The following is a 27,559-nucleotide window of genomic DNA, read 5'->3' as shown; positions in this document are numbered from 1 at the left end:
CATCCGCCCTGGAGTGACAGTGTGCATTATACATTCCGGTCAGTGAATGCTCGAGTGAATGAATGACCATCCACAATGGAACTATTAACAACGACCGTTTATGGTCCTATAAGCTCCCACCCAACCCCCTGCATTGGCCAAACCACCCTATTAGGCTGAAACACAGCCGTTCATCAATGGAAAGTTTAAGTATCATTATAGAATTGTGGATTTTTGGTCCTGTGGATCGGATTAGAGCAAATATTGACTGTGGGCCTTAAAGTGACATGCGGTATAACCTGCATCACAGGTTTGAGCCAATTGAGGTTGCAAATTCACTGATTATTGCTTGCAGCTGTAATTACGTCCAACGGTGATCTCATCCATGATCTCAATGGAAGATAATAATGTGTCGAACCATAGGAGACTTACGATTCAATAAGTATTACCTTTATTTATCCCACTGGATATGATTGGCCTTGGCTCTCTGCTCTATGTATACATAGAGATACATAATACGGGACTCTATGTATCTATGCATGACTACTCCGTGACCTAGAGAAGGATGAAATGTTCGATGAAATTTTCCCCGAAACAGTTCCCAGCACACAAAATGTACCACACAGCCCTGTCGAGCTTCTCTATCTTCACACAACTTCCCCAAGAAAGCCCTGAATCACACTCCTATGAAGACAGCTCCATCGCCGCCCTGTCCTATGTATGAATTGCCGGATCTAGATGGCCCCCAGGGGCCACATGACGAGGGCCCCTGCCCTTCCCACCACCGTCATAATGGTAACCATTCACATAGGAAATTGGAATTAATACAGGAGGAAAAAAATAAATAAATATCGCTTATTGGTTGTACTTTTTCATGGGACCCAGACTCCCACCATGTATCATGTAGCCAATCCCACATAGGAATCATAACGAGCTATAACCAGAGCCCGTCTTTAAGACATTCTCTGTTATAACATTGATAAGGTCAACCATACTGTGTTGGAGCTCGGTCTCCATCTAGTGGCTATTTTTTAGCTATACAGTTCTTCAATATGGGTCGCAAATTATCTTCCATTGAAATGAATGAACAGGAAAATTAATCGAACTTCCTCTCATTCTTTGAATTATAAAGCATAAAGAGTCCCCGTTCTGCGTTTCCTGTCGATATATCTGCTGATAATAAATACTTTTATGAACGAGTACTAATATACATTTATTAATAATCCAATTTATCGTAACAAATCGTTTGGATCTGGCATTGTCTGCTTTAGTCTTTTAAAAATGGCGCTCTGAAATCGAGGATTTGTTATCCATGGGTCCGAAGTATGTTTCAGCGCATTCACCGATCGGCCCAGTTTACCAGAAATATTTTGCCGGCGGTGAAGAGTCTCTACATTAAACAGGATTCTAGGTAAGTATTTGCGACCAAAACTGCGTAGCCTTGGGAAATATGATACGCACCTTGTGATATGACTAACTAGCATGCCAGCTGGCCAGCGAGGTGACATTTGCTGGGCTGATAAGACTCGTTAGAGCCGGCATGTTAACCTAGAGCTGCTACCAAACACACCCGTTAGCTTTGTTGCTACATTGGGTCAGGTTATGGTGATGGGAGGCAATTTCGTCTATCTGCAAAATAGTTGATGTGACCAATATGTTTTACGTATTGTGTAACAGTTTAAAGATATATCATGGAAAACAAAACAGTTGTCCAGGATAGTGTTAGATTGTAGTACATGTTGCACAAGGCCAGCGTGACTCTGTCACAAGCCGTGTAACGGAAAAGTCTCTCATCCATCAAGCGTCTTCTGGTATATGTTGCACTAGGCCAGCATGACTCCCATTGAAAGCCGTTATAAGTCGCACATAAGGGTTAATCTTGATGAGTGGACGCCTAGCTCCCCCACACTTTATGTCTCTTAAGTTAACGTTACCATTTCACGTGAACCTGCATGATCCCCGATATTATCAATAAAATGTATTTCTAGACTAAGCTTATTCTCATTACCGCTGAGATGAATAAGTTTAGCTTTTTTTTTTTTTGTTGAAACCCATACCTGACATTTTCTTAAGTGAACGTGACGGTCAGAGATATACTTTCTTTGCCAATCTATGCCTTTGCCTTTTTCTGAGCAATCGACTGGTCGAGTGTTTCAAGTGTTATCTCGCCCCGAGGCAATTGCATGCATTAATACTATGTTAACGAAAAACAGCATGCATCATTGCATGCAAACGTTGAGAGTAATGCCCCAACAGCACAAACAATTCGTCAATGGCATGTAAGGAAGCTTAACAGCAACTGCTCTCCTAGTAATGTGTTGCCAGGTGTATGGTCTTGCTCCAGAGTTTGGCTGAATTTCCAGTTGACTGAATTCTGCAATCTGCTCAGCCCCTTGCGGACAGTCTGTAGACTACTCTCAGTGAGGGCTCTGCCATGAGTTGGGGCCTAAAGTTGGTATTGGTGTATGTATCTGTATGTGTCAGTCTGTCTATTAAGAACGTAATGACTTTTGTCATCAACGCATGCTGCACCCTACAACAACATCAAATAAATCAAGGTCATCGTGTTGGTCATTACGACCAACAAAGTCGGTTGCCGACCGACTTGGTTACGAGAGTAGACACAGCTAGTAATCAGAGCATGTTGGTTAACATCGCTGCACAAGGCCGACCTCACGGGACTGCGAACTCACATGTGTGCTTGTCTGCAGGCTTGTGTCGTCCTTGCCCCTCAGAATGACCGACCCGGCCGTGAAGAGGGTTGTGAGGGACATCATCCGCTCCCCTGAAGACAAGCGGGTGTACAGAGGCCTGGAGTTCACCAACGGGCTGCGGGCCCTGCTCATCAGCGACCCCACCACAGACAAGTCCTCTGCCGCCTTGGATGTCCAAATAGGTAATACTTTTATAAGAGTAGGCGTGGATGTGTATGTTTAATTTTTAGCCGTTTTAAATTGGTCATCGATTTTTATTCTGTGTTTTCATTTGACTTCCTGTTCATTTATTTTAAATATAAATTACAATGACTTTATTTTTGGTACTTGCCAGGAAAGTGTCTTTCTTTCAATGAGACTTTGCAGCAAGATTCATATACATATTCATTCTCCCATCCAATTTTGTATGCTCATAAAGGCCGTGACATTTGACAAGAACGCAAATGAAACCAGTGTCATGCTGTGTCTTAAACTCGCTGCATTGATTACTCTCGTTGATGGAAGGGAGTGAAAAATGCCAATCTTGCTGCTAAAGTCCGCAGCGCTGCAGCCCAGAACCGGGTCAGCGAGTTTCAGACCTTAATTGTGCTCTTTCCTCTGCCCACCTCTTTCTTCTTACTGGTCCTCGATTTCTCTTTCTTCCTTATTTTGCAGGTTCGTTATCGGACCCTTCCAACATCTCTGGGCTGGCCCACTTCTGTGAGCACATGCTGTTCCTCGGCACAGAGAAGTACCCCAAGGAGAACGAATACAGCCAGTTCCTCAGCGAGCACGCCGGCAGCTCCAACGCCTTCACCAGTGGCGAGCACACCAACTACTACTTTGACGTGTCCCATGAGCACCTGGAAGGAGCACTCGATAGGTAACCCACACGGGCTGGCTCGGAGACCTGTTGCCGTGAAGTATGGCTTGAATACAATTCCGGTCTGACTGACACGTCACTTTCTTTGCTGGCTTCACCAAAACATCCATTACTAATGTAACTTGGCAGAATCACTTTGTTGTGCCGATCCTGCCTAAAGGCACGTTGATTCCAAACAACCAGGGTTATCAGCGATATTGCCGTTGTTCACATTTGTGTGGGGTGTGCGATACTGCTGCAGATTTAGAGGCTAGCGACTACGATGATTTGATCCATGAGCCCAGTATTGTCTTTTAAGGTCACCCATACCTTTCTCATTCCTTTTTCTGAACCAAAGGTGTTGCATTTACTGGGCCCTGTGCCAAAAGTCTACATTTCTTTGTTAAGTGGATAGGTTTAGATAAGGGGAGATCTTGAAGATTTCCGTGTTATTCTCTGTGGCAACACCTTTTGGTAATGAGCACTGATATTCTACAAACATTTTTGCCATGACACCAAGTTTGTATCATTTATATTCCTGTGGTGCAAGGGCTTTCATCAGTGGGCAATGGGCTCAATCACTAGTCTATTCCCTCATTCGGTGATAGATGGCTTAACAGACATTTATCTATGAAAATCTTGGAGATAGCCTCTTTCAGTCAGACTTCAGGTGAGGCCACCCAATGTGTTTTCATATAGCAAGATAAGAATATTCTCATAGGACACGCCCTTTGACATTGTCATGGTTCACACTTCAGGCCAAGGAAAACCTGATATTTTCTGTTTCCAGGTGTGTGTGTAATGGTTGTGTTTTGGATGTGACAGTCATCATCAGATCATGTCGTTTGCGGTGGATTGTTCTTGTTTCTAAGGCAGTGTAAACTTTGGGTGGACTCTGACTTTAGGCGTTGTACGTCAGTGCTGCGTCAATAACCACACAGAGACGCCCGGCGACAGCCAAGGCTGCCGGAAACTGAAAGAGGGTTTAGCCTCCAGTTGGGCTGAGGACTAATTCTGGAGACCCCCACTCCAAGGGGGGAGGCCGGACATGAGTAGAGCAATGTCTTTAACGTTGCTACATTCTTTTTTTCTGGTGGAATACATTTGAATTCGATTTTTAGTGACTCATTAAATCATATAAAGTAGGATTAAACGTTTCCACCACAGGAAACGGGGTGTGCCACTACACAAAATGTGTGCTACCATGACAGGTAGGTTTTGTTTTAAATATGGAATGAAGTTCTGCAAGGTGTGGACATCTCTTGAACTGTTTCTGGTTACCAAGCCCAGTCTCGTATAACACACACACACACACACACACACACACACACACACACACACACACACACACACACACACACACACACACACACACACACACACACACACACACACACACACACACACACACCTTGATAGCCACCCAAGAGAGTGGTAGTGTTTGTGAGGGAGGTAGTGTCTGAAATGAGCCTGTGGTTGAGATTACCTTACCTACTTCTCCATGAATGAGTGTCTGCTGTCCCCCCCCCCCCCCTCCTGATTAGCAGGTGTGCTCCAGGAGGCTAGCAGCACCCTAGGGGGAGAGTACAGAGACGGTAGATTGAGATGATGAAAGATTGATGACACTGCTGAATCAATGTGACAATTTTATGAATTGTGTCATAAATCCCGATGGGCATATATTCTAAATGTAGTCAGTGCTTTCAGAAGGAAGAATCTATAAATGGTGCTGGAACATTTCAATTAAGTACCACAATTAAGATTTGAATCGGGTCTTTGCATACATGTATGTCTATACGTCAGCAGGCTCTAACGTCTACTATAATTAGTGTTGGATTGGATGCACTTATGTCAACGAGTGGTACAATGGCTGGTTCTGTCATCCTTTGTTATTCCCTTTGCGAGGTGATGTTCTCTGGCCAGCTGGCACTGGTGTTCAGTGACATGCCGCGGCTCACCACTTTTGCAGCCATGCAAATATTTACTTTGTTTTCAGTTGGTCATTGACGATTTGAATGCCAGTTGCCCACATTTGCTACTTATGCAAAGATTATTCCTCCTTGCTCCTTATCCATTATTTCTTCATCTGCACTGCCTTGGACAACAGCAGATGTAGACAAACCCGGACCAGGTTTTGGACCAAATAAAATTTTTAATATAATCAACAAACCACACAAATGGCCTGAGTTGCAACTTGAAACTAAAATACCTGTGACTCAACTAGGCTTGGCCCTATAACCTTGTTGTTCTTATTAAGGTTTGAACAGTTCTTCCTGTGCCTCTAGTAGACTTGGCCCTATAACTCCATGTTGTTGTCCTTTAGGTTCGCACAGTTCTTCCTGTGCCCGCTTTTTGACGAGAGCTGCAAGGACCGGGAGGTCAATGCCGTGGACTCTGAGCACGAGAAGAACCTGATGAATGACGCCTGGAGGCTGTTCCAACTGGAGAAGGCCACCGGCAACCCAGACCACCCCTTCAGCAAGTTTGGAACAGGTACTCGCTGAACTGAACGCACACATGCACGGTGGCCTCGCACAGCCAGAGAACCTGGACTTCTACCTATCTTGTGCTCGGGGTCTCCTTTCCTTTCCTTTGATCTTCGGCTACTTTGCGCCTTATTTTTACATGCCCTTTTCAAGCTGTCGGCCATTCCGTTTCATTCGGCATGTTCAAAGTGCTGCGCCGTGGACAGCCGCCATGCACTTCGACTCAGTTCCCGCCGAGAGCCAAATCGGTGCTGACCCGGCGCTGGCTCCCCGCCCTGCACAGCCAGCTGATGGCAGCATTGAGTCACACAGGATTTATTCTCCTGCTCAGAACAATATGGGATTTGACAAGTTGTGAAAGTCGTGCACTTTAAAGGCACTGGATCGCCACGCCACACCTGGCTAGTGATCTGAGGCACTCCCGCACTCTGAGAACCTTAAGTGAGAACAGTGAGGCGAGGGTAAACAATGGGCCTGACAGCGGCTGAAACTCAACGCGGGTTAAGGTTCACCCAGGGGCCGCGCAGCAACCCAACCAGGCTAGCGTCGCGTTCGACCTGGGCGTAGAGAAAGTGGCTCCTGAGGGAAGCAGCCAGGTCAGGCGTCCTCTGAGCATGCCGCTCTGCTCTACCTCTGAGTTGTTGCTGCCTTTATACTTCCTCCTTGTCCGTCCGTCCATACCACCCGACTGTCCTGATTCATCTTTTAGGTGAAGGCTGCACGATATTTGAAAATAATGACATTGCAATACTGCTGTTCTTTGAGATGCATCAAAATAAAGGAATATGTGATTTCATGCCTACTTTTCAGGCATCAGATGCAATACAGTAACTTGTATTGTCCATCAAGGCAGCGGACACATTTTTCATAAAACTTGAAGGCTTTAAAACATTGTGAAAAACGTTTAAAATACACATTGATGCACTCGTTAATCATGAAGCTATTAAAGAATGGTTAGCATAGTTGATGGAACACTGCGCTTTGTATTCCCTTAAACGGTACATAGTTAAAATTAAGGTCAGGCTTCTTTTGTAGGCCTATAGGGCTAATCGGACGTAAACCTCTCGCATTCCTTTTTTGCGTTGACCGTGTAGCTCCCTGTGTTTGTGACATTATTCTCTAGTTGATCATTTGCTGGCCTTCCAACTATGACAACAATGCTACTGTGGCTATGCCAATGTGTGGAGTCTGTGTGTGGTACCCTTGTCAGCTCACTCATGGGAGGAGGCAGGACGCTCCATGTATTCATTATCAATCTGGTGGGACATTCACGAATGCACTGGGCAGATCATTTTTAAAGCAACCTGTGATGCATTGTGTGAAATCAAACATTCATTTTTTTTTATTATTAGCTACTTGTATATTTTTTACTTGCAAATGCAATGAAATGCTTTCACTGTAGAGCCCTGTTTAAACAACAGGCCTGTCTCACAGATCAGTCATGGTAACTAAGAACCGTGTGAGCATGATGCGTTTGGGTTAATTAGTCTGACTCGGCCACTTAACCGAGCGTGGCCCTGTGATGTGAATATTTTACACCAGTCTAGATTTGTTTATATTTGGGTTATCATGAAGTGGAGGAGATTCATCTCATGTGAACACGATTCAAGCATAAATAAATGCATTTGCTGTTAGTGGTTATTAACCAAGAGGGGGAGGGGATGGGAAGGGAAGGGAGTGTTTTGGAGAAAGACAAAAGTCTTAAATGCTTGACATGATTCATTTTCCTTTTGTTTTTAAAGGGAACAAACTGACCCTGGAGACGCGGCCGTCCAAGGAGGGCGTGGACATCCGACAGGAGCTGCTGAAGTTCCACTCCACCTACTACTCGTCTAACCTCATGGGCCTCTGTGTGCTAGGGAGAGGTAAGGAGAAGGGGAGTGATCACAGGAGGAAGGGTTTGAGAGGGGAGAAAGGGAGAGATCACTGGGGGAAAGGGTTTGAGAGGGGAGAAGGGGAGAGATCACAGGAGGAAAGGGTTTGAGAGGGGAGAAAGGGAGAGATCACAGGGGGAAAGGGTTTGAGAGGGGAGAAGGGGAGAGATCACAGGAGGAAGGGTTTGAGAGGAGAAGGGGAGAGATCACAGGAGGAAAGGGTTTGAGAGGGGAGAAGGGGAGAGATCACAGGAGGAAGGGTTTGAGAGGGGAGAAGGGGAGAGATCACAGGAGGAAGGGTTTGAGAGGGGAGAAGGGGAGAGATCACAGGAGGAAAGGGTTTGAGGGGTGAGGAGAAGGGTAGCGATCACAGGGGGAAATAGTTTGACGGAGACTGGTTGACCCTGGGATGAGACAAGAAAAATGTGCCAACTATCTCTTCCTGCCTAGTCTCCCCTGGCACTTGGCCCTTGACTTTATGGTCATTGCAATGGACTGCAGTGCCTGGCCAGAGGATGCATGGGGTGGATAATGTCTGAGATATGTAGTCTGAAAGGCACCGGTAACTGGTTTCTATTGCAGTAGCTGTGGTTATTTCACTGCATCGGTTGTGCCCTCCTGGGTCTTTTCTGTTCTTCACTCCGGCCCAGGTTCAAATAAACAGACATAATACTGTGATTTATGGGCCCATTCAGGATACAATAGTGGTGTGTCTTATGTTAAGAAAAAAATTGCCAGTTTGTCATGATTGACTGAGCACTAACATCAAATCGATGTCAAACACGGGTTGTTTTGGATCACCCTTCCGATAGGTTTATGTAGCAATTGTCTATAATGAAATCATTCAGAACCAGGATAACCGTAAAAAGGCAGAGGCAATAACCTGTTTGTCATTTGTTGCTTTGCTTGTGCTTTGGTTTGTCTTTTAATGGAGAAACTCTCCAAGCCGGCCATTTCACCTGATCTCGGTTATCAGTAAATAAAAGAAGATGGAGGGGGTTTATTTGAAAGATTAACCCTTTGGTTTTTATCAGGGGAAAATGGTGCAAACCATAATTTCACTGGCTCACTTTTACTCTTTTCCATCTCATCTACCTTGAGCACAAAATGCAGAAAATATGCTGAGTCACCTATGAATGGTACAGTGGTTCCATTTGAGACCTTTAGCCTTTCTTGCTAATCAGTTAGCATCAAGACAAAGATGTTTTTGGTGTTGACTGGAGTGAAAGTGGGTGATGTTTTACATCAATCATATTCTTGTCGAGCAATTGAGTCATTTCCCTGGTTAAAAATAAAACAAAAAACAAGCGAGTCATGACAGGACCATAAACCAGGGTTTATAAATGCTGTCAAGCCCACGCTTTAGCCTCCAAACATAGTCACCCACCAACCTTTTTGATTGATTATGGAGAACAAAGACTTGCAGTCCCGATCGGCTGTGATTCATTGGCTATTGTGATATGCTGAGTCACACAGAATGAAGATGAATTCATGGCTTTTTGCATTTAGACCATTTGACTTGAGTATCAGATGGGTGCATTTCAAAAATAAAATCCTGCCCTTAACTCTGCCATGGCATGGGACCAACCATTTTTATTTTGTTTAGATGAGACAAGGTTAGTGAGACCAATGCCAGAGACCTAAAAGCCGAAGCATAGACTTTGGCAATGAAAAGAATTTCCCAAAAATGGAATCAGACTAAAGTATGCCGGTGATGAAGCATATTTCAAATGGCAGCCTCATGGGTAAAAACGTGTGGGAGACTGCTTTTTCAGACTTCTCATAACAAACCTTGCGTGTAATTGCCAGCATTTCTTATTCAGTAAAACAAGGGTTGAGGTAATTACTTGTTGGGATCTTATTCAAATTGCATGCCACGGGGGATGCGTGCATGGATAGGTATTCAGGATTTTTTCACTATTTTTGAAGTGAACGTTAAGGTTGAAGTCAAATAAAAGTTGAACATTGGAAGTCCTTTATGGGTTGCGGCTTTGAACCATGGGTTCAATGAGCTGCTTTAAAGGTGTCATCACCAGTTTTATATGGCATTGCAGCAATAAGTGATAGCCATATATTGCCAGAAACCCATGAGAAATGGAAATGTGCGCAGCTAGGTCCTGTAATGTCTGTATGGTACAGACGGCGAGTTTGGATGGTTTTCCGAAGACGGGAATACACTGTGTATAGAAGCTTTGCTGTCCGCACAGTAATGCTGGGTGCAAACGCACTAATCCTTTAAAAAAAAGAAATCTCATTAGCATGTAACCCGTGTCCGTGTGAACCCACCGAATGCCGAGCTCTACTTTCATGTCTTTCTTTTCTTGTGTTTTGCAGAATCTCTAGAGGACCTGACCTCCATGGTGGTGAAGCTTTTCGGAGAGGTGGAGAACAAGAACGTTCCCGTTCCGGAGTTCCCCGAGCATCCCTTTCAGGAGCAGCACCTCCGGGTGAGCCGACCTAGAGACCTCAGGGGTCCTCCCTCCCACCGCCTAGAACCCTCCCCCCCCCGGGACTTTATACACTTTGATCTTTGGGCCGATACCAGGAGGAGGCAGGGTCGGCTCCTGGAAGATGGGCTTGGGTACCGGTCTGAAGTGTGGCGTGGTCTTGAGAAAGGCTGAGTGGACAATGGCAAGCCCTCGCTTACCATCCAGAAAGCTAGTGGTTGTTAAAAAGTTATGCATAAGTACCTCATTTATATATTTAGGTGGAGTAGGGCTAGAGTCGTGATTATTTTGCAATATGTTCAGCCGCAGCGGTGACGCCTTTTTAAAAAGGGAATCATTTCTATTTTGGTAATTACATCATTGACCTTTTTACTTTGCTTTCCAAAATAGCAATTCTACAAAGTAGTCCCCATCAAGGACATCAGGAACCTGTACGTGACCTTCCCCATCCCAGACCTGCAGCAGTACTACAAGTCCAACCCGGGGCACTATCTGGGCCATCTGATTGGCCACGAGGGACCAGGAAGTCTGTTATCGGAGCTCAAGTCTAAAGGTACGCCAAAGAGTTGACGATAGTGAAAGTAAAAACAAAAAGGTTATGAACAATATATGTAAAGTAGGGTGTGTTTAGGAATGAGGGCGCTACTGCTCGCTGTTGGCCTAGGCTTTCATTTGCCATGAAAACAAAGTACATTTAAAATGTTTATTTCAATGTGTTGATGGTATTATTGTTTGGTGTACTTAATACAAAAGATGTATTTCAGTTAACACAACGTTAATAATGAAGTCCCATGTGTACTGTTGGAAGCCTCTAAAAGTTAAACCTGTGCGTCAGGCTGGGTGAACACGCTGGTGGGCGGCCAGAAGGAGGGAGCCAGGGGCTTCATGTTCTTCATCATCAACGTGGACCTGACCGAGGAAGGCCTCCGTAAGTAGCTCACATGTCCTCACCTATCCATCCACCCATCCCTTCATCCATCCATCCATCCCTCCCTTCACCCATCCATCCCTCCCTTCACCCATCCATCACTTCACCCATCCATCACTTCACATCCATCCCTCCCTTCACCCATCCATCACTTCATCCATCCATCACTTCACATCCATCCCTCCCTTCACCCATCCATCACTTCATCCATTCACGCATGGATGAATGGACCGCTACTGAGAGACAGGGGGGTATAGTCAGTGGTTGGGAGGGGGTCCCAGTGGAGAGGTCCTGAGCCTTGGGTCGACCAGGAGTTCTCCTGAGATACATTTGTCTTTCGTTAACAAGCGTATGCTTAATGATTAGTTTGTGGCTTGAGCTAGTACCGGTGACAAAGGGCCGTGTTATTTGTGTGCATGTTAACCTTTAGTGTGTGTGTGTGTGTGTGTGTTGGTTCCAGTGCACGTGGACGACATCATCTTCCACATGTTCCAGTACATCACCAAGCTGCGCACAGAGGGGCCTCAGGAGTGGGTGTTCCAGGAGTGCAAGGTGGGGGTGGTGATGTCATCAGCGCGTGAGCCCCACAGAGCAGCTTAAGGAGGTTGCGATGTCAGCCTGCATGCGTCACAATATTTCGTATTGTCCGCGAACTGGTTTTTGATATACTTGTTGAGGGTCAGTCACACACTTATCTTTATGCTAGCAGGATAATATCTTAATTTGACGATGCACCTTGAATTCGCTTGACCCTGAAGGTCTTATCCGGGGACAAGGGAGCAAATCACTTTTTTTCTCTACCCTGATCGCACGATGCAGAAAAGAAGCATAGTCATCTAGAATCTGTCTTCATGAATGCTCGAGTGGTCCAATTTAAGACCTTAAGCGTTTCTTTCTAACCAGTTGGTAAAAGAAAAAGCTGTTTTTGGTATTGAAAGCAGTGAGTCAGTGGGTGCTGATTTCTCTCTGTCTCTGTCTTTGTCTCTCTCTCTTTCTTTCTTTCTTTCTTCCCCCCCCCCTCCTCAGGACTTGAATAACGTGGCCTTCCGGTTCAAGGACAAGGAGCGTCCCCGTGGATACACGTCCAAAGTAGCCGGTCTTCTGCACGTAGGTTCCTTGGTTACCACCCGTTACCATGGTCACACAGCTCAAGCGTGCTGCCTTCAGCGGCTGATGTCACCCAGGTCTAGTCTAGTCTGGAGTGCTCCCAGACACTGCCCTGCATGCGAAGCGGGGCGAGCCAAAATTAGAACTGATCCCCAAAGTCCCACCAGTGCGTCTATAGCTGGGCTCTCATGGTTTTATTATGTAACCACACTGCTGGGATGACAATAGCGTTGTCCCCGACTTCACCCCTAAAAAATATCGTTTTAATTGCATTGCAAAGATAGGATAAATGTTGTCTGGAACCTACACACTGTGTAGGCAATTATTCTGAATGCCTCATTTTCCCCCTCTTAGCCGTCATTAAATTCATAGCATTCGATCAGCGCAGAGCAGAATAATGGCACATCAACTTTGTTTATAAAGCGCTTGTATTCTTAAAAGTGCTTCACAGTTGGGCACATATTCCAATTAAACACTGCACACCTAACTTTAACACAAAAGTGAGATAAAAACTAACCGTTTATTTATTTCCCATCCACCCTGTACTTATTGTTGAACAGTACAACAGGGAGCCGTGGTCTGAATGAGTGTCTGTTTCCACGCAGTACTACCCGCTGGAGGAGACGTTGGCGGCGGAGTACCTGCTGGATGACTTCCGGCCAGACCTGATCGAGATGGTGCTTGATAAGCTGAGACCGGAGCACGTCAGGTGAGGTCCACACAGGCCTCTGTCATACAGGGGTTGGACCAAATCCTGGCTATGGAATACCACAATGTCAAAGTACTGGGATATGCTTGACCAAAGGGTTGGTAAGGGTAGATGTGGGCCGAAGGGCTGATTATGGTCCCACATCAACGCAAGGGGGTTTTATCGACCCCTTACGTCATTGTGGGCCATCCTACCGTCCACCGCAAGGTCCTGACGTGCGCCTCCCAAAAAGTCTCGAGGCGACGCAGCAGCACGGGCTGTGATTGGTCTGCTTACTAAAACCTGATGCAGAGCCATGAAGGTTCACGACTGCGTTAGAGTGTCTGCGTGTTCATGGCGTTGCGTGAACGTGGAACCATAATCAGCGAGCCCTTAAGTTTGTTGACACTTTGACTACACAGTTAACATTGAAATGTTGTTTTCTTTAGCAACTTGATAGTTGCCCTTCTGGGACAGTTTGGAGCTGGAGGGAAAATGTGTTTTTATTTTGTGTTCCATCTTATTTTCTTGAGTGTCTCTGACCTTTCGTGGTGCTACCAGCGTAACTCCACACCATCTTTCCTTTAGAAGATAAGGCATCCTGTTCTGCTTTTCATGTCTTGTCCGACAAAATGCTGTATCACTGTGATGTCTCTGTGAAAGAGCTTTTAAATTTTCGTGTGTGTGTTCCTAAAATGGATGGCCTTTCCGATCTTCTGCTTGTGTACTCGCCAATAAATGTGCAGTCCTATCTGTAGGATATTGTAATACATAAATCAGTCCATTGCCCCGTTTTTGCAGACAACGCATTTTTATGTAGTTATTTCATTCTTTTTGCTGACATGTAGAAATTTCCTGTAGGTAGTTTAAACATTTGTATGGTTTCATTCAGACTGGTTTAATTCAGAATGTCTTTTTTTGATTATCAAGCGATTAATGTAAGCCCCTCCCCCTCTTCTGTGATTGATTAGACCCCTGCTGTCAGTCTGCCACGATCGATCAAGGATTCCCCACATTTCCAAGGGCAATCGGACCTCTCAACATAGCTCATGCATTAAAGGCTGAGCATGCATGTGCAATCTCTAGATCTGCCCTCCAGAATATTTATAGAAGGCCGGCATCACGGGGAAAGCGATCCAACGGTTGAAACCCGAGCCGTTTATTGAAGAGCGTCTTGGTGTTTTTCCGTAACGTGACGTGACCCTCCCTCCCTTCCAGGGTGGCGGTGGTCTCCAAGTCGTTCGAGGGCCAGACGGACAAGAAGGAGGAATGGTACGGCACGGAGTACAAACAGGAGGCCATCGCAGAGGAGGTGCTGCAGGTGAGAGGGGGGTCCAACCTGTCCACACAGATGGGGGGCGACGACCACACAACGCACCTTCCTGTGTGACCGGCTTCCATCCGTTACGCACTCGGAAGGCTGGGATCAGGAGTTGAGGGTTTTGGATACGGTTTTATGATCTATCCGTTGGCGGTGTTTTCAAGCGCAGTCAAAGTTCAGTCATGTGGTTTCCCCAAACAATTGTGTATTTTTTTTTTTTTTACCTCAACGCCTTCACCCTCGCTCTCTCTCGACAGAAATGGGCGAGTGCGGACGTCAACGGAAAGTTCAAGCTGCCCATGAAGAACGAGTTCATCCCCACCAGCTTCGAGATCTACCCCCTTGAAAAGGACCCCCCGCCTGTCCCCACTTTAATCAAGGCAAGCCATGCCCCCCCCCCCCCCCCCATACGCCACACCTTCTACTACAGTATCAAAGTGGAGTCACTCCTGGTTAACAACAAGCCGTATAAATAAACCGCAATTCCCAGGGAGCATCTGTGCTTCGGGGCCCTTTTGATATGGTAATGACGGTTTGAGCGTTTGTTGCTTTCGTCGCTTTAAATTCAGAATGGGTATGCTGGTTTCCTATTATGGCACACAAGTAGGTTTTAACTGCGTGGGCCCCCCGATGAGTTCTGAGGCTCCTTGAAAGGGTGTTTTCTGATGGGTCGATATCAAAGAAAATCAACACTTGAATTCTTGCTCATGCAGATTGCTGCCGTGTCCTTTCATGTGAAGTTCTTATTATACTCTTTTTGAACATGCGTTAATTCTTGCATATTAACGTTGTTTCATTGTGTTTTTTTTAGGACACTGCCATGAGCAAGGTGTGGTTCAAACAGGATGATAAGTTCTTCCTGCCCAAGGCCTGCCTGAACTTTGAGTTCTTCAGGTAAGTCAACACCGAGTGGCATGGCTCCTGTGAGCTTCATCTGACTGCATGGGATAGAACCTGATCTTTATGATAACAGATTAACAAATATATTGATCATTTATCTGATCACATCCAGATAAGGATCCGGTAACCACTATAAGGCAGTTTACGACTGTACCTAGCTATGTACAGGTTATCCTAAAGCAAGAGGTAGTTGAACACAGTTTACACTTTGCGACTTTAACTTAAAAAGAGTACTTTCTTGTAGGTCAAATGTCTCTTTGGCTTGACCTCTGCTAATATCAACATGTGGAGTTCCGGATTAAAACCGTATTCCTGAAATCCTTGGGCCATGCTAAACCAAGGAATCTCCCAAGGAACCACTTTTGGTCGACATATTAATTTGTACCATTGTCTGGTGGTCTGTGTGCACGGGAGACTCACCTGCTGCCCTTCTCCCTACAGCCCTTTTGCATACGTGGACCCCTTGCATTGTAACATGGCCTATTTATACCTGGAGCTCCTCAAGGACTCCCTCAACGAGTATGCATATGCAGCCGAGCTGGCCGGCTTGAACTATGACCTCCAAAACACCATCTATGGGATGTATGTAAGTATTCAACCCCATGCCTCCATCATCCTCATCCTGACTCTCCCCCTGGCTTCTCAACCACGTTGGGCTCAAAAGGGTTCTAACAACAAGGGGGTTTTACTTTGTTTGGTCTTAATGGGAGCCCAGTCGGTCTTAACTGGTCCCTCGCTGCTCCCCCCCCCCCCTACGTCCGTTCGCGAGCGCTAGAACCGAGCGGTTCAAATTAGGGTATTGGGCGACAAGAATTCAAACATGGATGGTATCTCAAGGTGTTTCTCGTGGCCCTTTTTGGTTTGGGTTTCGTTTTGGTCTTGTGTTTCCATTTCGCCGGTCAGCAGGGCTGCATATACATACTCTCTCCACGTCCACTGTCAGTCGTACCTCGCTCTGTCTCCTCCTCATCAGCCCTCCTACCTCCCCCCATCGGCTTGCTGTTTGTAATCCTCTCTCCCTCTCCGTCTCTCCGTCTCTCCCCCATCAGTCGCTACCTGTACACAGACCCCCAGCACTGCAACATGACCTACCTGTTTCTCAGGTTGTTGAGGGATGATTTAAAAGAGTATACGTTTGCAGCCCGCCTGGCCGGTGTGACCTACACTGTGACCTCACGGATGAATGCCCTGTTTGTAAGTACCCCCCCCCCCCAGTACCTCAACCTCCTGGACCCCCCACCGGTCCTACCTGCCTGGGTGCCCGTGGGTTAGTGGACAGTCAGCCGGGCTCTGGAGGCCTGGTGGAAGTGTGTGCGGCACTGGTTTGTGTGATCATTTGTTTTTGGGGGGGGGGGGGGGAGGGGCTTATTCTGCTACTACGACTTTTCCCTGCTTGTGGGTGAGTGATGTGCGTTGTTCCACCTGCCAAGTTGAGAAGAAGTCTTCTGGCTCTCTACCCATCCCCCCCCCCCCTCTCGTTCTAGAGTGCTTCTCTCGGTTGTCGTGCCGCTTCATTCTACTGCTGTGCTTTCCCATGTATCTAGATCTACTGCCGTACCCTCCTCTGGTTATTATGGATGCTACATCACTCAGGTCGGAGTATGCTACATTAGCCTCGATGCTACGTCACTCAGGTCGGAGTATGCTACATTAGCCTCGATGCTACGTCACTCAGGTCGGATCGGCCCAGAGTACGCTACATTAGCCTCGATGCTACGTCACTCAGGTCGGATTGGCCCAGAGCACGCTACATTAGCCTCGCGGCGCGGCATCACTGTCGGCCTGACGGCGTGCATTGGGCTCTCCTCCTTAAGGATGTATGCGTGGCGGATGCTAACGGAGCTAAATCCTTCAACCCGTCCGTGGTAACGGAAGTCTAGAGTCGGGGAGGAGCGGGCTAACACGACACCCGGCGGCACCCTCCCACAAATCCTGGATGCCTCTTTTTTTCTTCTTCTTCCTCGCCCAGATGCATTATTTTCCGAGTGCACTGCCAGTATCTCAATGTCAAGAGAGTCGGAGAGCAGCCAGCAGCACCTCCGGGCATCCAGGGCAGCAGCAGACACTCCCATTTCTGCTGAGTCAGGATTAGAGGGAGGGGGGGGGGGGGGGGGGGGCGGCGGGGGATGACGGACTGAAAACTTTATGGAGGTGGAACTTTTATACACAAGAAATGAGTGGGAATGGTCGTTTCCCATTGGGTTGGTTTAGCCGTCATCATCAATTATTTCCAAATCCTGCGACGTGAGCAACATAATGGAATACACCGATTCTATCTCTGATCGTCAAACTGTGGTCCGACTCTGGTCCTTCACGACTAACTCTGTGGAGATGGTCCCCATTCATTGTCCCCTCCCTCTTCTATCTCTAATACATCTATATATTCTTAGCCAGGCTGCGCCAAGTGCCCACGTGTGTTCTCTGTAGCCAGTGTTTGCTACAAATCATCTTAATGGAGCCGTTTTTTACAGCAGTGTTTTTATAGCCGTGTGAGTGATGAGTCTTCTCTGGCGGAGAGAAGACTCAAAATGGCGGCTCGCGATTGACCCGAGTCAGCAGAGCGCGTTCCGCTGCCGGCCAGGGCCGCTTGTCAAGGACGATGATGTCGGGGGAGATGGGTTTATGGGCGGCCATGCGCACTGGGAGGACGTTCAGAGCCTCTGTTGGGGTTACTGAGCACCCTGAGGTCTGGGTGACGTTAAGGAAGGGACTGTCTGGTTTGAACTAACCGAGCAGGCACCGCAGACCTGAATACGCTACAGTTTGTGCTCTGAAGGCCCATTATTACTCTGCCAGAGGTCCTTACTCATGTTTTCATATATTTCTGTATCTAAAAAGACTTTAAAAAAGGATCCCTTAATGTTTGCCGTCACTCACTGGTGTTGTTGTTTTCCCGGCCAGCTGTCTGTGAAGGGCTACAACGACAAGCAGCACATCCTACTGCAGAAGATCGTGGAGAAGATGACCACCTTCGAGATCGACGAGAAGCGCTTCGACATCATCAAAGAAGCGGTAACCCCCCCCGATCAGTCAGAGAGGATAGAGAGAAGCGAAACAAACGCATCACTCGAGGCGTGGCGGTCGCTCCTGTGACGCAGCCCAGAAACAATCAACAATTAGATTTGATGTTTAACCAAAACATCCAGTTCGGCCTGACACAGAACACCCAATAATGAGAGCACGGTCAGCGTCTATGTTCTACGTTTCCTACTCTGCTGGCTTACTGAGCAGACGACCCACTCTTTTATAATAATAATAAAACTTTATTTGTATAGCACCTTTCATAAACAGAATGTAGCTTAAAGTGCTTTTACATTTTAAAAGATTCAACCCAATCAGGAACATTTAACACAATACTAAAGGAAAAATTATAAGGAAAAATGACCCAACCCGTCCTCCGTTGCTAACCGCTCTCATATTTAGGCATGTTTTTAGATCTCTTTTAACGATATCCACAGCTCGCCTGCCTGATGTACAGAGGTAGGGTGTTCCATGGCTTTAGGTCTGCGTTGTCCCCGATGTGACGTCCCTCTGTGTGTCCCCCCCGTCCCCCCCAGTACATGCGGTCCCTGAACAACTTCCGGGCGGAGCAGCCACACCAGCACGCCATGTACTACCTCCGCCTGCTCATGACCGAGGTGGCCTGGACCAAAGACGAGCTCCGGGAGGCTCTGGAGGGTAGGACCCCCTCTTCATCCACCACCCCACCCATACCGGCCCCGCTCTGTTCTCCAGGCCGTGTTCACACACAGCGGTCCACATTCGTTCTCGGTTTGTCCGATCCTAATGGGTCAGGATCCCATGACATGGCGCCAGGTGTGAGTGTGATTGGTCGTTACAAGCCGTGCTGAAAATCTGCCCCTTGTGACATCACAAGTGGGCGTGTCCACCTAGTTGTGCGCTGGATAGATCGGTCAACGAGCCTACCAGGTGGACTGCAGCAAACGTTGCTCATCTATCTGTCATATATCTAGGTGGACACGCCCACTTGTGATGTCATAAGGGGCAGATTTTCAAAACGGCTGGTAACGGCTAACTCCCACCTGGTGGCATGTCACGGGACCTTTTAAGGTAACAGGGATCGTCCATGATCCGATCAGGTCAAAAGTTCGATCAACCTCCACCAACTTATCCGCTGGGTAAAACGACAACACTCGAGTCATTTCTTAGCAACCCTCCCGTGATGCGTCGGCGCACGATGGGCCATCAGAAATGTAGCGTATGACCACATTGTCACACCGTAGCGTGACGGCTGTGTCATGTGCCGGAGACGCATTCTGCCACATGCGTGTCACAGGATGGTCGGCATGCCGATGTAGAACATGCGTCAGCATGAAGACATGAGGCCATGAACAACCCCGGGTGCGACGGGACGCCGTGCCGGTGTATCTTGGCGTCACGATGCAGCTCGGGGACTGGGGAAGTAGACACTGGGTATGCTATTGCCCTGTGGTGTCTCTGCAGAGAGACGTGTTCTGGAGATGCATGGATAATGGCCAGCTCTGAACAGGACCCATTAAAAGCTGACAAAGAAATATACATTATTATGGATGGGAGATTAGACGTACCAAATGTGTTTGTTTTTTTGGTTACCCAAAACCCTTGTATTCGTTATTTGGTAAATAAATCTGCTGTATACAAAAGGACAAACGCTAGTAATGGAATAGAGTAGGCTCTTAGTCGCTATGGTAACAAGTGGGGCGTCCAATAAATCCGGTAAATTAAACTATTTCCTGGCTGAAAGAACATCAGGAACTAGAGCTACAATGGCCGGTATTTATATCCCGGTATCATCTTCTCTGCTGTCCTCATTTGACCAAACACGCCCCTCCATTACCAAGCGAGGAGATCCAGGCTGGTGATGCGGAGCAGGTGTGTTCACTCACACACTCGCTCCCTTATCCTTAACTCAACCCTAGCTCCTGGTACAGTGTGCAACACTCCTGCAATCTAGGTCAGACTTTCATGAATTTCAATAAGGTGTGTGTCTGTGTGTGTGTGTTACATTGACACTGCTCTCTTAAAATATTGCCACCAACCTCTATTTTTGTGATTTATAAATGTGGGAAAAATAACTTCCTTACCAACGTCCTTTGTGTCTTTTTTTTTTGGGGGGGGGGTTTAATATAAAATGTACTGTGAGTCAATCCTGTGCTAATTGCGAGTCTCTGTGATTGATTGCTCTTGTCCGCGATGTGTATTCCAGATGTCACTCTCCCACGCCTCAAAGCCTTCATACCGCAACTGTTGTCACGGTTACATATTGAAGCCCTTCTCCATGGCAACATCACCAAGGAGGTAGGTTTTTAAGCTCTTTAACTAAGTCGTTTTTTTTCCTCTGTCACTACTGGGGGGGGGGGCGCTTGTTTTTAGCTGCTCTTGTCTGCGTCTCTTCAACGGGGGACTTCTGACGCGTCTTGCCGCCGAATAAACTGCCTCCCCCGGGGACGACTCAGACGACGGCAGACCCCTTTAATCTGCTCTGTCGGCGCTGCCTCTACCGGAGGAGCGCTGCTGTAAGTGCTCCGATAAGATTCTCCCAGAAGTTCCGCGCTGTCGCGGCGCTGTCACCTCGCCAGAAGCGCTTAAAGGTGACGCTTGTCACGGTCTGCCTGGGGTGACCTAATTGAATCCGCCTCGGTTTTTTGGCGGTGCTCTGCCCGGTCGCCATGGCGACCTTGGCTCTAGAGCGAGCGCTGACCAGAGACCTGCGTCGGGGAGACGGTGATGTGTGGCTCTGTGGGCCGCTCCTCTAGACGTCCCCCCAGCAGCCGGAGCGAGGGAGACGTGGGGGTGGATGCTTTTAAATTATAACGGGAGCTGCAGGTCCCGACGTCGACCCATTCTTCTTTTTACTCAACCGTTCGTCCAGTAAGTTTATGTACGCTTAACATGCAGATGTGACTTAAAAAGGGGGTTGCCTTCTATAATTCACCTTCTCAAGCCATATTTGCATGTTCAGCATGCATAAAGCTAATGAATAAAAGGTTGACTCAAACAAAACGAAAATGGTTTATGTACGCTGAACATGCAAATATGGCTTGAGAAGGTGATGGACTAATATAAATGTAAATAATATCAAAAGCTTTCAGCTGAACAGCATCGCAGGTGAATGACCTACTGTATTAGCCCAGTATTGCACCCTGATCTAAGGCATCGACTCAGTGTATTGACTGACATCTCTTGGCCCTGCCCTCCCCCAGTCTGCCCTGGGCATGATGCAGTTGTTGGAGGACTCCCTCATCGAGCAGGCTCACACCAAGCCCCTCCTGCCCAGCCAGCTGATTCGATACCGGGAGGTGCAGGTCCCAGACGGTAGGTCAAACGCCCGCCCTCTCGCGTCGCTTCTACGCCTCGCGTTCGTCTCCACGGCAACCCGTTAGAAAAGGGATTAACACGACTTTGACAAATATCACGGTGGGCTTATCACTTCAGAATACCATCGCGGCGTCTTGCCGAGGCGTATTACGTTGAAGTACATGAGAGTGGAATCAAAGGAGTTTCCCTCCCTGTGACGTTTCAAACCTTCTATTTTGATCAGCGGATGAATTTAGACTTTGAAAAGTGGGGCACACTATAAGTGGACCTCTCAACGTCATGGCGATACAACCACTGGGTCTGCTCCATTAGCTAAGGGGTGGGGGGGGGTGGTATTAACTCCGACTGGCACTTTGTTATACCAGTGTTTGCCGCACTGCCCTTGGAGCTGAGTCAGCGGGCGGCCGCGCCCCCAGACATTCAGGTCCAATGCTCACCGGCACAAAGATAACTGGAGATGTGCACCGCACACCTCAAGCACCCATAGTGTATTCACACCCGGCCCATCTGGGGCGATCCGTTATTTTAGATAGCCAGTGAGGGGTTTTCCGCAAGGATGACTTTATGTTGATGAGATTCCCAAAAGCTGAAGGGGGGGGGGGGGAAATGCAGTCAATGCAAGTCATGAGACGGGTTTCTTTTTTTCTTCTACTTCGTGAAAAAATATATTCCTGCAAGTGCAGATATAATAAAGTCCTATTTGGCAACAGTCAGCGGAGAGAAACGGAGAGTAGTAAAAGTAGTTCAGACACCTCTGGCCTTCCGGAAGAGCCACTGCTGTCCCCGTTCTGAACTGGGATCGTATTCCCAATATCCCCCACAGCAAAAGGGCTCTGTCTTAATTACATATTTACACTTAAAGCAGCCTGTCCGTTGGGCTGTCACGGCCTTCTTCTTTTTCTTTTTCTTTTTTAAACGGCACATTAATTATTCATTGTGTATTCTAGCCATGGGACATAAGAGCAGATTATGCACAGAAGAGTTATGTCTGAAGGGAGCCCCAGAATACTTTATCTTTTATTTTTTCAGGATTCATATTCTGTCACTTGGAAGGAACATCTGTCTTTTTCCTTTTGTGAATCGCGCTCTGTGCACGTGATTGGTCGCACAATGCCGATGTGGCTGAGCCAAAAATCAACTTCCAAAATGGAAGGCAGAATGGCTTGCTAATTTCAAACAGTTCTACTGATTAGTGCTGCCCATAGTTATTACAAATCCAATTATACCAATCCAAAGCGAATAATTCAATACGGTGACAATCACTCCTTTCACACTTTGATTCAAAGGACTGCTGATGGTAAGCATTTGACTTCAACAGCTAGTGTGTACAATCAGGACTCACATTCACAGTGGGAGTCTTGCTGTAAGAGTTGTACTATAGTCTAGTCCTACTGTTCACCCCCGCAAGAAGCCAACCTCCTGCCTGCTCCTTAAATGGGACATATCATACCACCAGGTGTGAGTGTCATTAGCCCTTACAAGCCGTTTTATATATGTGCACCTTCTGACATCACAGGTGGGCGTGTCACCCTAGATGTGTGACGGATAGATGAGCGACGTTTGCTACAGTCCACTGGGTCGGCTGGTAGTACGTTTTCAAAACCTCCTTTAACGGCTAATCACACTCACACCTGGTGGTATAATATTTCCCCTTTAACAACCCGTGGCCAAATTGTCATTGTAAGTCAGGATAAACGCGTGTGCCTGATGCCAGTTAACGCTCCCCGTCGTAGTGTGTGTCTAACGTGTGCGTGTGTGTGTGTGTGTGCGTGTGCGTGCGCGTGCGTGTGGTTGCTGTCTGCTCAGGGGGATGGTATGTGTACCAGCAGAGGAACGAGGTGCACAACAACTGCGGCATCGAGATCTACTACCAGACGGACATGCAGACCACCCGGGAGAACATGCTGCTGGAGCTCTTCTGCCAGATCATCTCGGAGCCGTGCTTCAACACGCTGCGCACCAAAGAGCAGCTCGGTGAGTCCAGCGGGGGGGCGCCGCCGCCGCCGACCGACGGACCGGCCGGCCGGGAATTACAGACCCACAGTTCCATGAATGTTCATTTTTTAAGTTGAGACTTGTTAACATTTGTTATCGTCATTGTGTCATTTTTAGGATGTAAATTGAAGGAGCAAAGTCAGTATCGGCTCCAGATATCCAAAAAAATCTGTACGGCGTCGGCCCTAAGAGAAATCCATATCGGTCGATCCCTGGCTACTGTAGCGAGCTACTGCCAGAGACTTGTTAAAAGTAGAGAGAATTGAAAATGAATTGGCTAACTATGGAGCTATGAGGCTCCCGGCAGACATATTTGATTTGATCCGTAAAACAATTGAGAAGATAATTGGTAAGACGAGCAATATCCAAAGTAAACTACGACTAACTGAATGCATGCCTCACTGCAAAATGTGTTCTGAGATGGATTTTTAGGAAGCCCTGATTGGGTTTAAGAGGAGGATCCTGTCTATCTGAACCTGCCCATCAATACCTAAGGGCTGGTTATCGTGGCCAATTTCCTAAATCGATTCGATTTCAATTAATAAGTTTCTGAATCAATTAATCACGATAAATAAATTAATAAATAAAATTAAAATCAAAATTAAATCTGATCTTATATAATGAAAATGGCTCAACTGTGTTACAAAATACAAATTTACTTTATTTTTTCTCTTTATCTTAAACAACAGCTTTTAAGTGCAAATTTGTTAGGACAGAATAAAAATAAAATCGATCTCATGCCCTATGAATCGATTCGCAAAATTGAAATGAAATTGATCTAATCAATACGTCTGTGTCCCCCCCCAGGCTACATCGTGTTCAGCGGGCCGCGGCGGGCCAACGGCGTCCAGGGCCTGCGCTTCATCATCCAGTCGGAGAAGGCGCCCCACTACCTGGAGAGCCGCGTGGAGGCCTTCCTGCGCACCACCGAGACGTCGGTGGGCGAGATGAGCGACGAGGCGTTCCAGAAGCACATCCAGGCCCTCGCCATCCGCCGCCTCGACAAGCCCAAGAAGCTGGCGGCCGAGTGCGCCAAGTACTGGGGAGAGATCATCTCCCAGCAGTACAACTTCGACCGTGGTGAGCGCGCCGCTCACCACGGAGCTCCACCAAAACACTTCTGCCGGGTTTTGGTTTTGATATTGTTTTTGTTTTCAAATCTTTCTTTCTTTTTTTTTTTGTCATACTGTTTTGTTTTTTACTACACGTACAGCACATATATACTATATACACATATAATCTATACATAATATCCGGTTGGTTGATTCATTAGAATTCTCTTATTCTCTCATTCTCTTATTTAAATCTATTCCGGAGCTGAAGATGAGCATGGGCAGTCTTCCAGAGCGACAGGAATAAACATGGAATCAAGAAAAACACTTCCTCTCCCTCCCTCCCGCCCTCCCAGCGGTCTCTTCGGCATGCTATTATGGGCTGTGAGGGGAGGGGGGGGTCGGTCACCCACTTATCTAGCGCCCCAGCGTTGGCACGGTAACCCACTGCCAAGTCACTGGTTGGGAAGTGCCGCTGCCGCCGCGAGACGTGGGAAGAGCTCACGGACCGGGCACACTTTGTATCGCCTTTACACTCTCGTGCACACAAACACACGCACACAAACACTCACACACTTCTTTCCAAGGGCATGTGTGCTGGCACGGGTGTCCGGTAGCACACACTGCACCAGGGGATTGTAAAGGCCGTCCTTGTTGTTGGAGAAACACCGGCGTCACTAATATAGATAAAAGCTTCCAGCTTAGAAGCAGCGGTGTGTTTCCGTAAGGATCTGTGGAGGTTACTGTCGGGGGGACATTTTAGATGTCAGGTTAAAACACGCTTTGACACAATTATAAATAAAACAAAGTGGACTGGGGTCCAACCCAGAGAACGGTGATTCTGATACCTGGGGAGGGATCTTTCTTTAATAATTGTACTTGGTTTTTGTTTTCCAGATAATATTGAAGTGTCCTACCTGAAGACCTTAACAAAGGAGAATGTAATGCAGTTCTACAGGGTGGGTGGTGTGCTGCATGACAGGATGTTTACACAAACACGCACGCACGCACGCGCGCTCGTGACATTTTATAAAGGAGCCCAGCTGATCTCACACACACACACACACTCCTCACAGTACTTCTCGGGCAGCTCACAAACACAAGGGGGGTCGTCCACCTGGCCGTGAGTAGCAGCCTCTCACCCGTTACCCACGGCCACTCAGACCCTTTTCCCCCCGAGTCTCAACAACCTGCTGTGTGGTTCCAGGAGCTGCTGGCCATGGACGCCCCAAGGAGACACAAGGTGTCCGTCCACGTGTTGTCCAGAGAGATGGAGACCTGTGAGTCTGGGGCCAGGGGGGGGTGGGCTTCTGTTCAGCTCCACCGGGGGGGTCTGGACGTTCTGACATTGAATGCTTCTGTCGTCTCCGCCGTACCAGGTCCCGTCGTGGGAGAGTTCCCCGCCCAGAATGACATCACCTTGGCCCCCGCCCCCTCCCTACCCTCGGTAAGAACCGCCTCCTTCCTTTTACCGCCACCTTTTAATTTAGTCACAGCTGACGTGTGGACTCATAGAATGAATCCCTTTTTTATAAGTCCAGTAGGACGAAGAACTCTTCTATTCCTGTCGCAATACGTTTGCTCAATTTGCACAATTCTTTGCCCATACCTGTGACTGTACTTGAATCCGATGACTAGATAAGTATGACAGTTTGTTGACTTAGATTAGCCTGTGTCTATCTCTTTGTTGCTCCTTGTGTGTCTTGTTTTATTTATGTGTACCTGACTGCAAGACAAGCTTCCCTTTTGGGACAATAAAGTTAAACTGAAGTGAACTGGATATCAAGCCACGTTACACATTCCCAAACTTGAAGGATTCTTCTTTCCTACGAGCCCCGTCGCTAACGCTAAAGACCCCACATGACGAACACGTCTTTACCCGAGACCCTCTGTGTGTTCTATCCCCCCCCCCCAGCCCACCGTGGTGCAGGACATGACGGACTTCAAGAGGAACCTGCCCCTCTTCCCTCTGGCTAGACCCCACGTCAACTTCATGGCCGCCAAACTGTGAAGCACCCCACCCCTCACCCCCCCTGACCCGACCCTCATCCCCTCCATCACCCAACCCACCTCCATCCACCATCTCCCACACTTCCTGAGGGGGAACCACCTGGGCGGGACCTGGGAGCATGTGGAGAAGAGGCGGGGGGGACGGGGAGAGAGCGTGCATGAGCATGCTCCGCTCCATGCGGTGGAACTTTAGACACACACACACACACACACACACACACACACACACACACACACACACACACACACACACACACACACACACACACACACACACACACACACGTCAAGTTACGTCAAGGCAGAACTGTTTTAATAGTGTCTATCACACGGATGCTGCGCAACGATAGATTGTTTGTTTTTGTCACGATGGACATTAAGCTGTAGCAATCCAGGACATTAGCTCCCATGAAGGTCGTTTTTTTTAACTTGCGTTTTCGTGTTTTGTCTTTTAACACTCATGTTGTGTATCGACCGCTTGAGGCTCCACGATCACTCCCCGCCCCCAAAACGATGAGCCCTGACCGCCGTCGCGCGACGTGTGCGACAGAAGTTATATTTTATTGGAATCCATGTGTATTGAAGAATGTTTGCCTCGTGAGGGAGGGTTTTAATCAAAGGTTGGAGAGGTTTTGAAATGTCTTTGCTAGAATGCTGGTCAAATGCTGGGACCGTCGGAGTGCTCCTATAATCTGCTTGTTTTTGGGTGAGAAAAGCATGCCCCTGAAACGTTTGATTTTTAACCTTTTATTGTTTTGTTTATTCTGTTTTTCTAGAGTTGTGAAATATATGGACTTCATCTCAGGGGTACCCCTACTTGCTTTTTGTTTTTATCAGTAAATAAAATGATTTTAATTGACATACTTCCTTTCCCCTAGCACTATCTGTCAAAGCGTCAG

General features: G+C 47.4%; 1 protein-coding gene across 2 annotated transcripts; it reads left to right on the top strand.

Annotated features, from left to right (window-relative positions):
* The first annotated feature begins 1,274 nt into the window (after positions 1–1,274).
* On the top strand, positions 1,275–26,991 carry ide (insulin-degrading enzyme). Of its 2 annotated transcripts, none has more exons than XM_079758446.1 (25): positions 1,275–1,390; positions 2,691–2,875; positions 3,348–3,555; positions 5,858–6,027; positions 7,763–7,885; positions 10,229–10,341; positions 10,732–10,894; positions 11,177–11,269; positions 11,730–11,821; positions 12,296–12,376; positions 12,982–13,085; positions 14,283–14,385; positions 14,643–14,765; positions 15,197–15,279; positions 16,335–16,479; positions 18,187–18,297; positions 18,843–18,963; positions 20,492–20,583; positions 21,489–21,600; positions 23,410–23,577; positions 24,406–24,678; positions 25,548–25,609; positions 25,858–25,930; positions 26,030–26,097; positions 26,566–26,991. In XM_079758446.1, the coding sequence occupies exons 1-25, from the start codon at positions 1,305–1,307 to the stop codon at positions 26,659–26,661; spliced, it is 3,048 nt and encodes a 1,015-aa protein (XP_079614572.1). In that variant the 5' UTR covers positions 1,275–1,304; the 3' UTR covers positions 26,662–26,991. The 2 variants fall into 2 exon arrangements, with proteins under 2 accessions (XP_079614572.1, XP_079614571.1); XM_079758445.1 differs by lacking the exon at positions 16,335–16,479 and adding an exon at positions 15,727–15,871.
* The last annotated feature ends 568 nt before the right edge of the window (positions 26,992–27,559 follow it).

This window comes from Pollachius pollachius (genome assembly GCF_949987615.1).
Source record: "Pollachius pollachius genome assembly, chromosome: 2".
Classification (NCBI taxonomy): Eukaryota; Metazoa; Chordata; class Actinopteri; order Gadiformes; family Gadidae; genus Pollachius; species Pollachius pollachius.
The sequence above is the reverse complement of the archived record's forward strand: the minus strand, read 5'-3'. Positions and strand labels throughout refer to the sequence as shown.

What these genes read in the sequence shown, in the direction of transcription:
- ide (XM_079758446.1), top strand. Translation starts at nt 1,305, where the DNA reads ATGTTTCAGCGCATTCACCGATCGGCCCAGTTTACCAGAAATATTTTG. An exon ending in CTGTCCCCACTTTAATCAAG is followed by an intron (nt 14,766 to 15,196) that starts GCAAGCCATGCC and finishes TGTTTTTTTTAG; the next exon opens with GACACTGCCATGAGCAAGGT. An exon ending in CACGGATGAATGCCCTGTTT is followed by an intron (nt 16,480 to 18,186) that starts GTAAGTACCCCC and finishes TTTCCCGGCCAG; the next exon opens with CTGTCTGTGAAGGGCTACAA.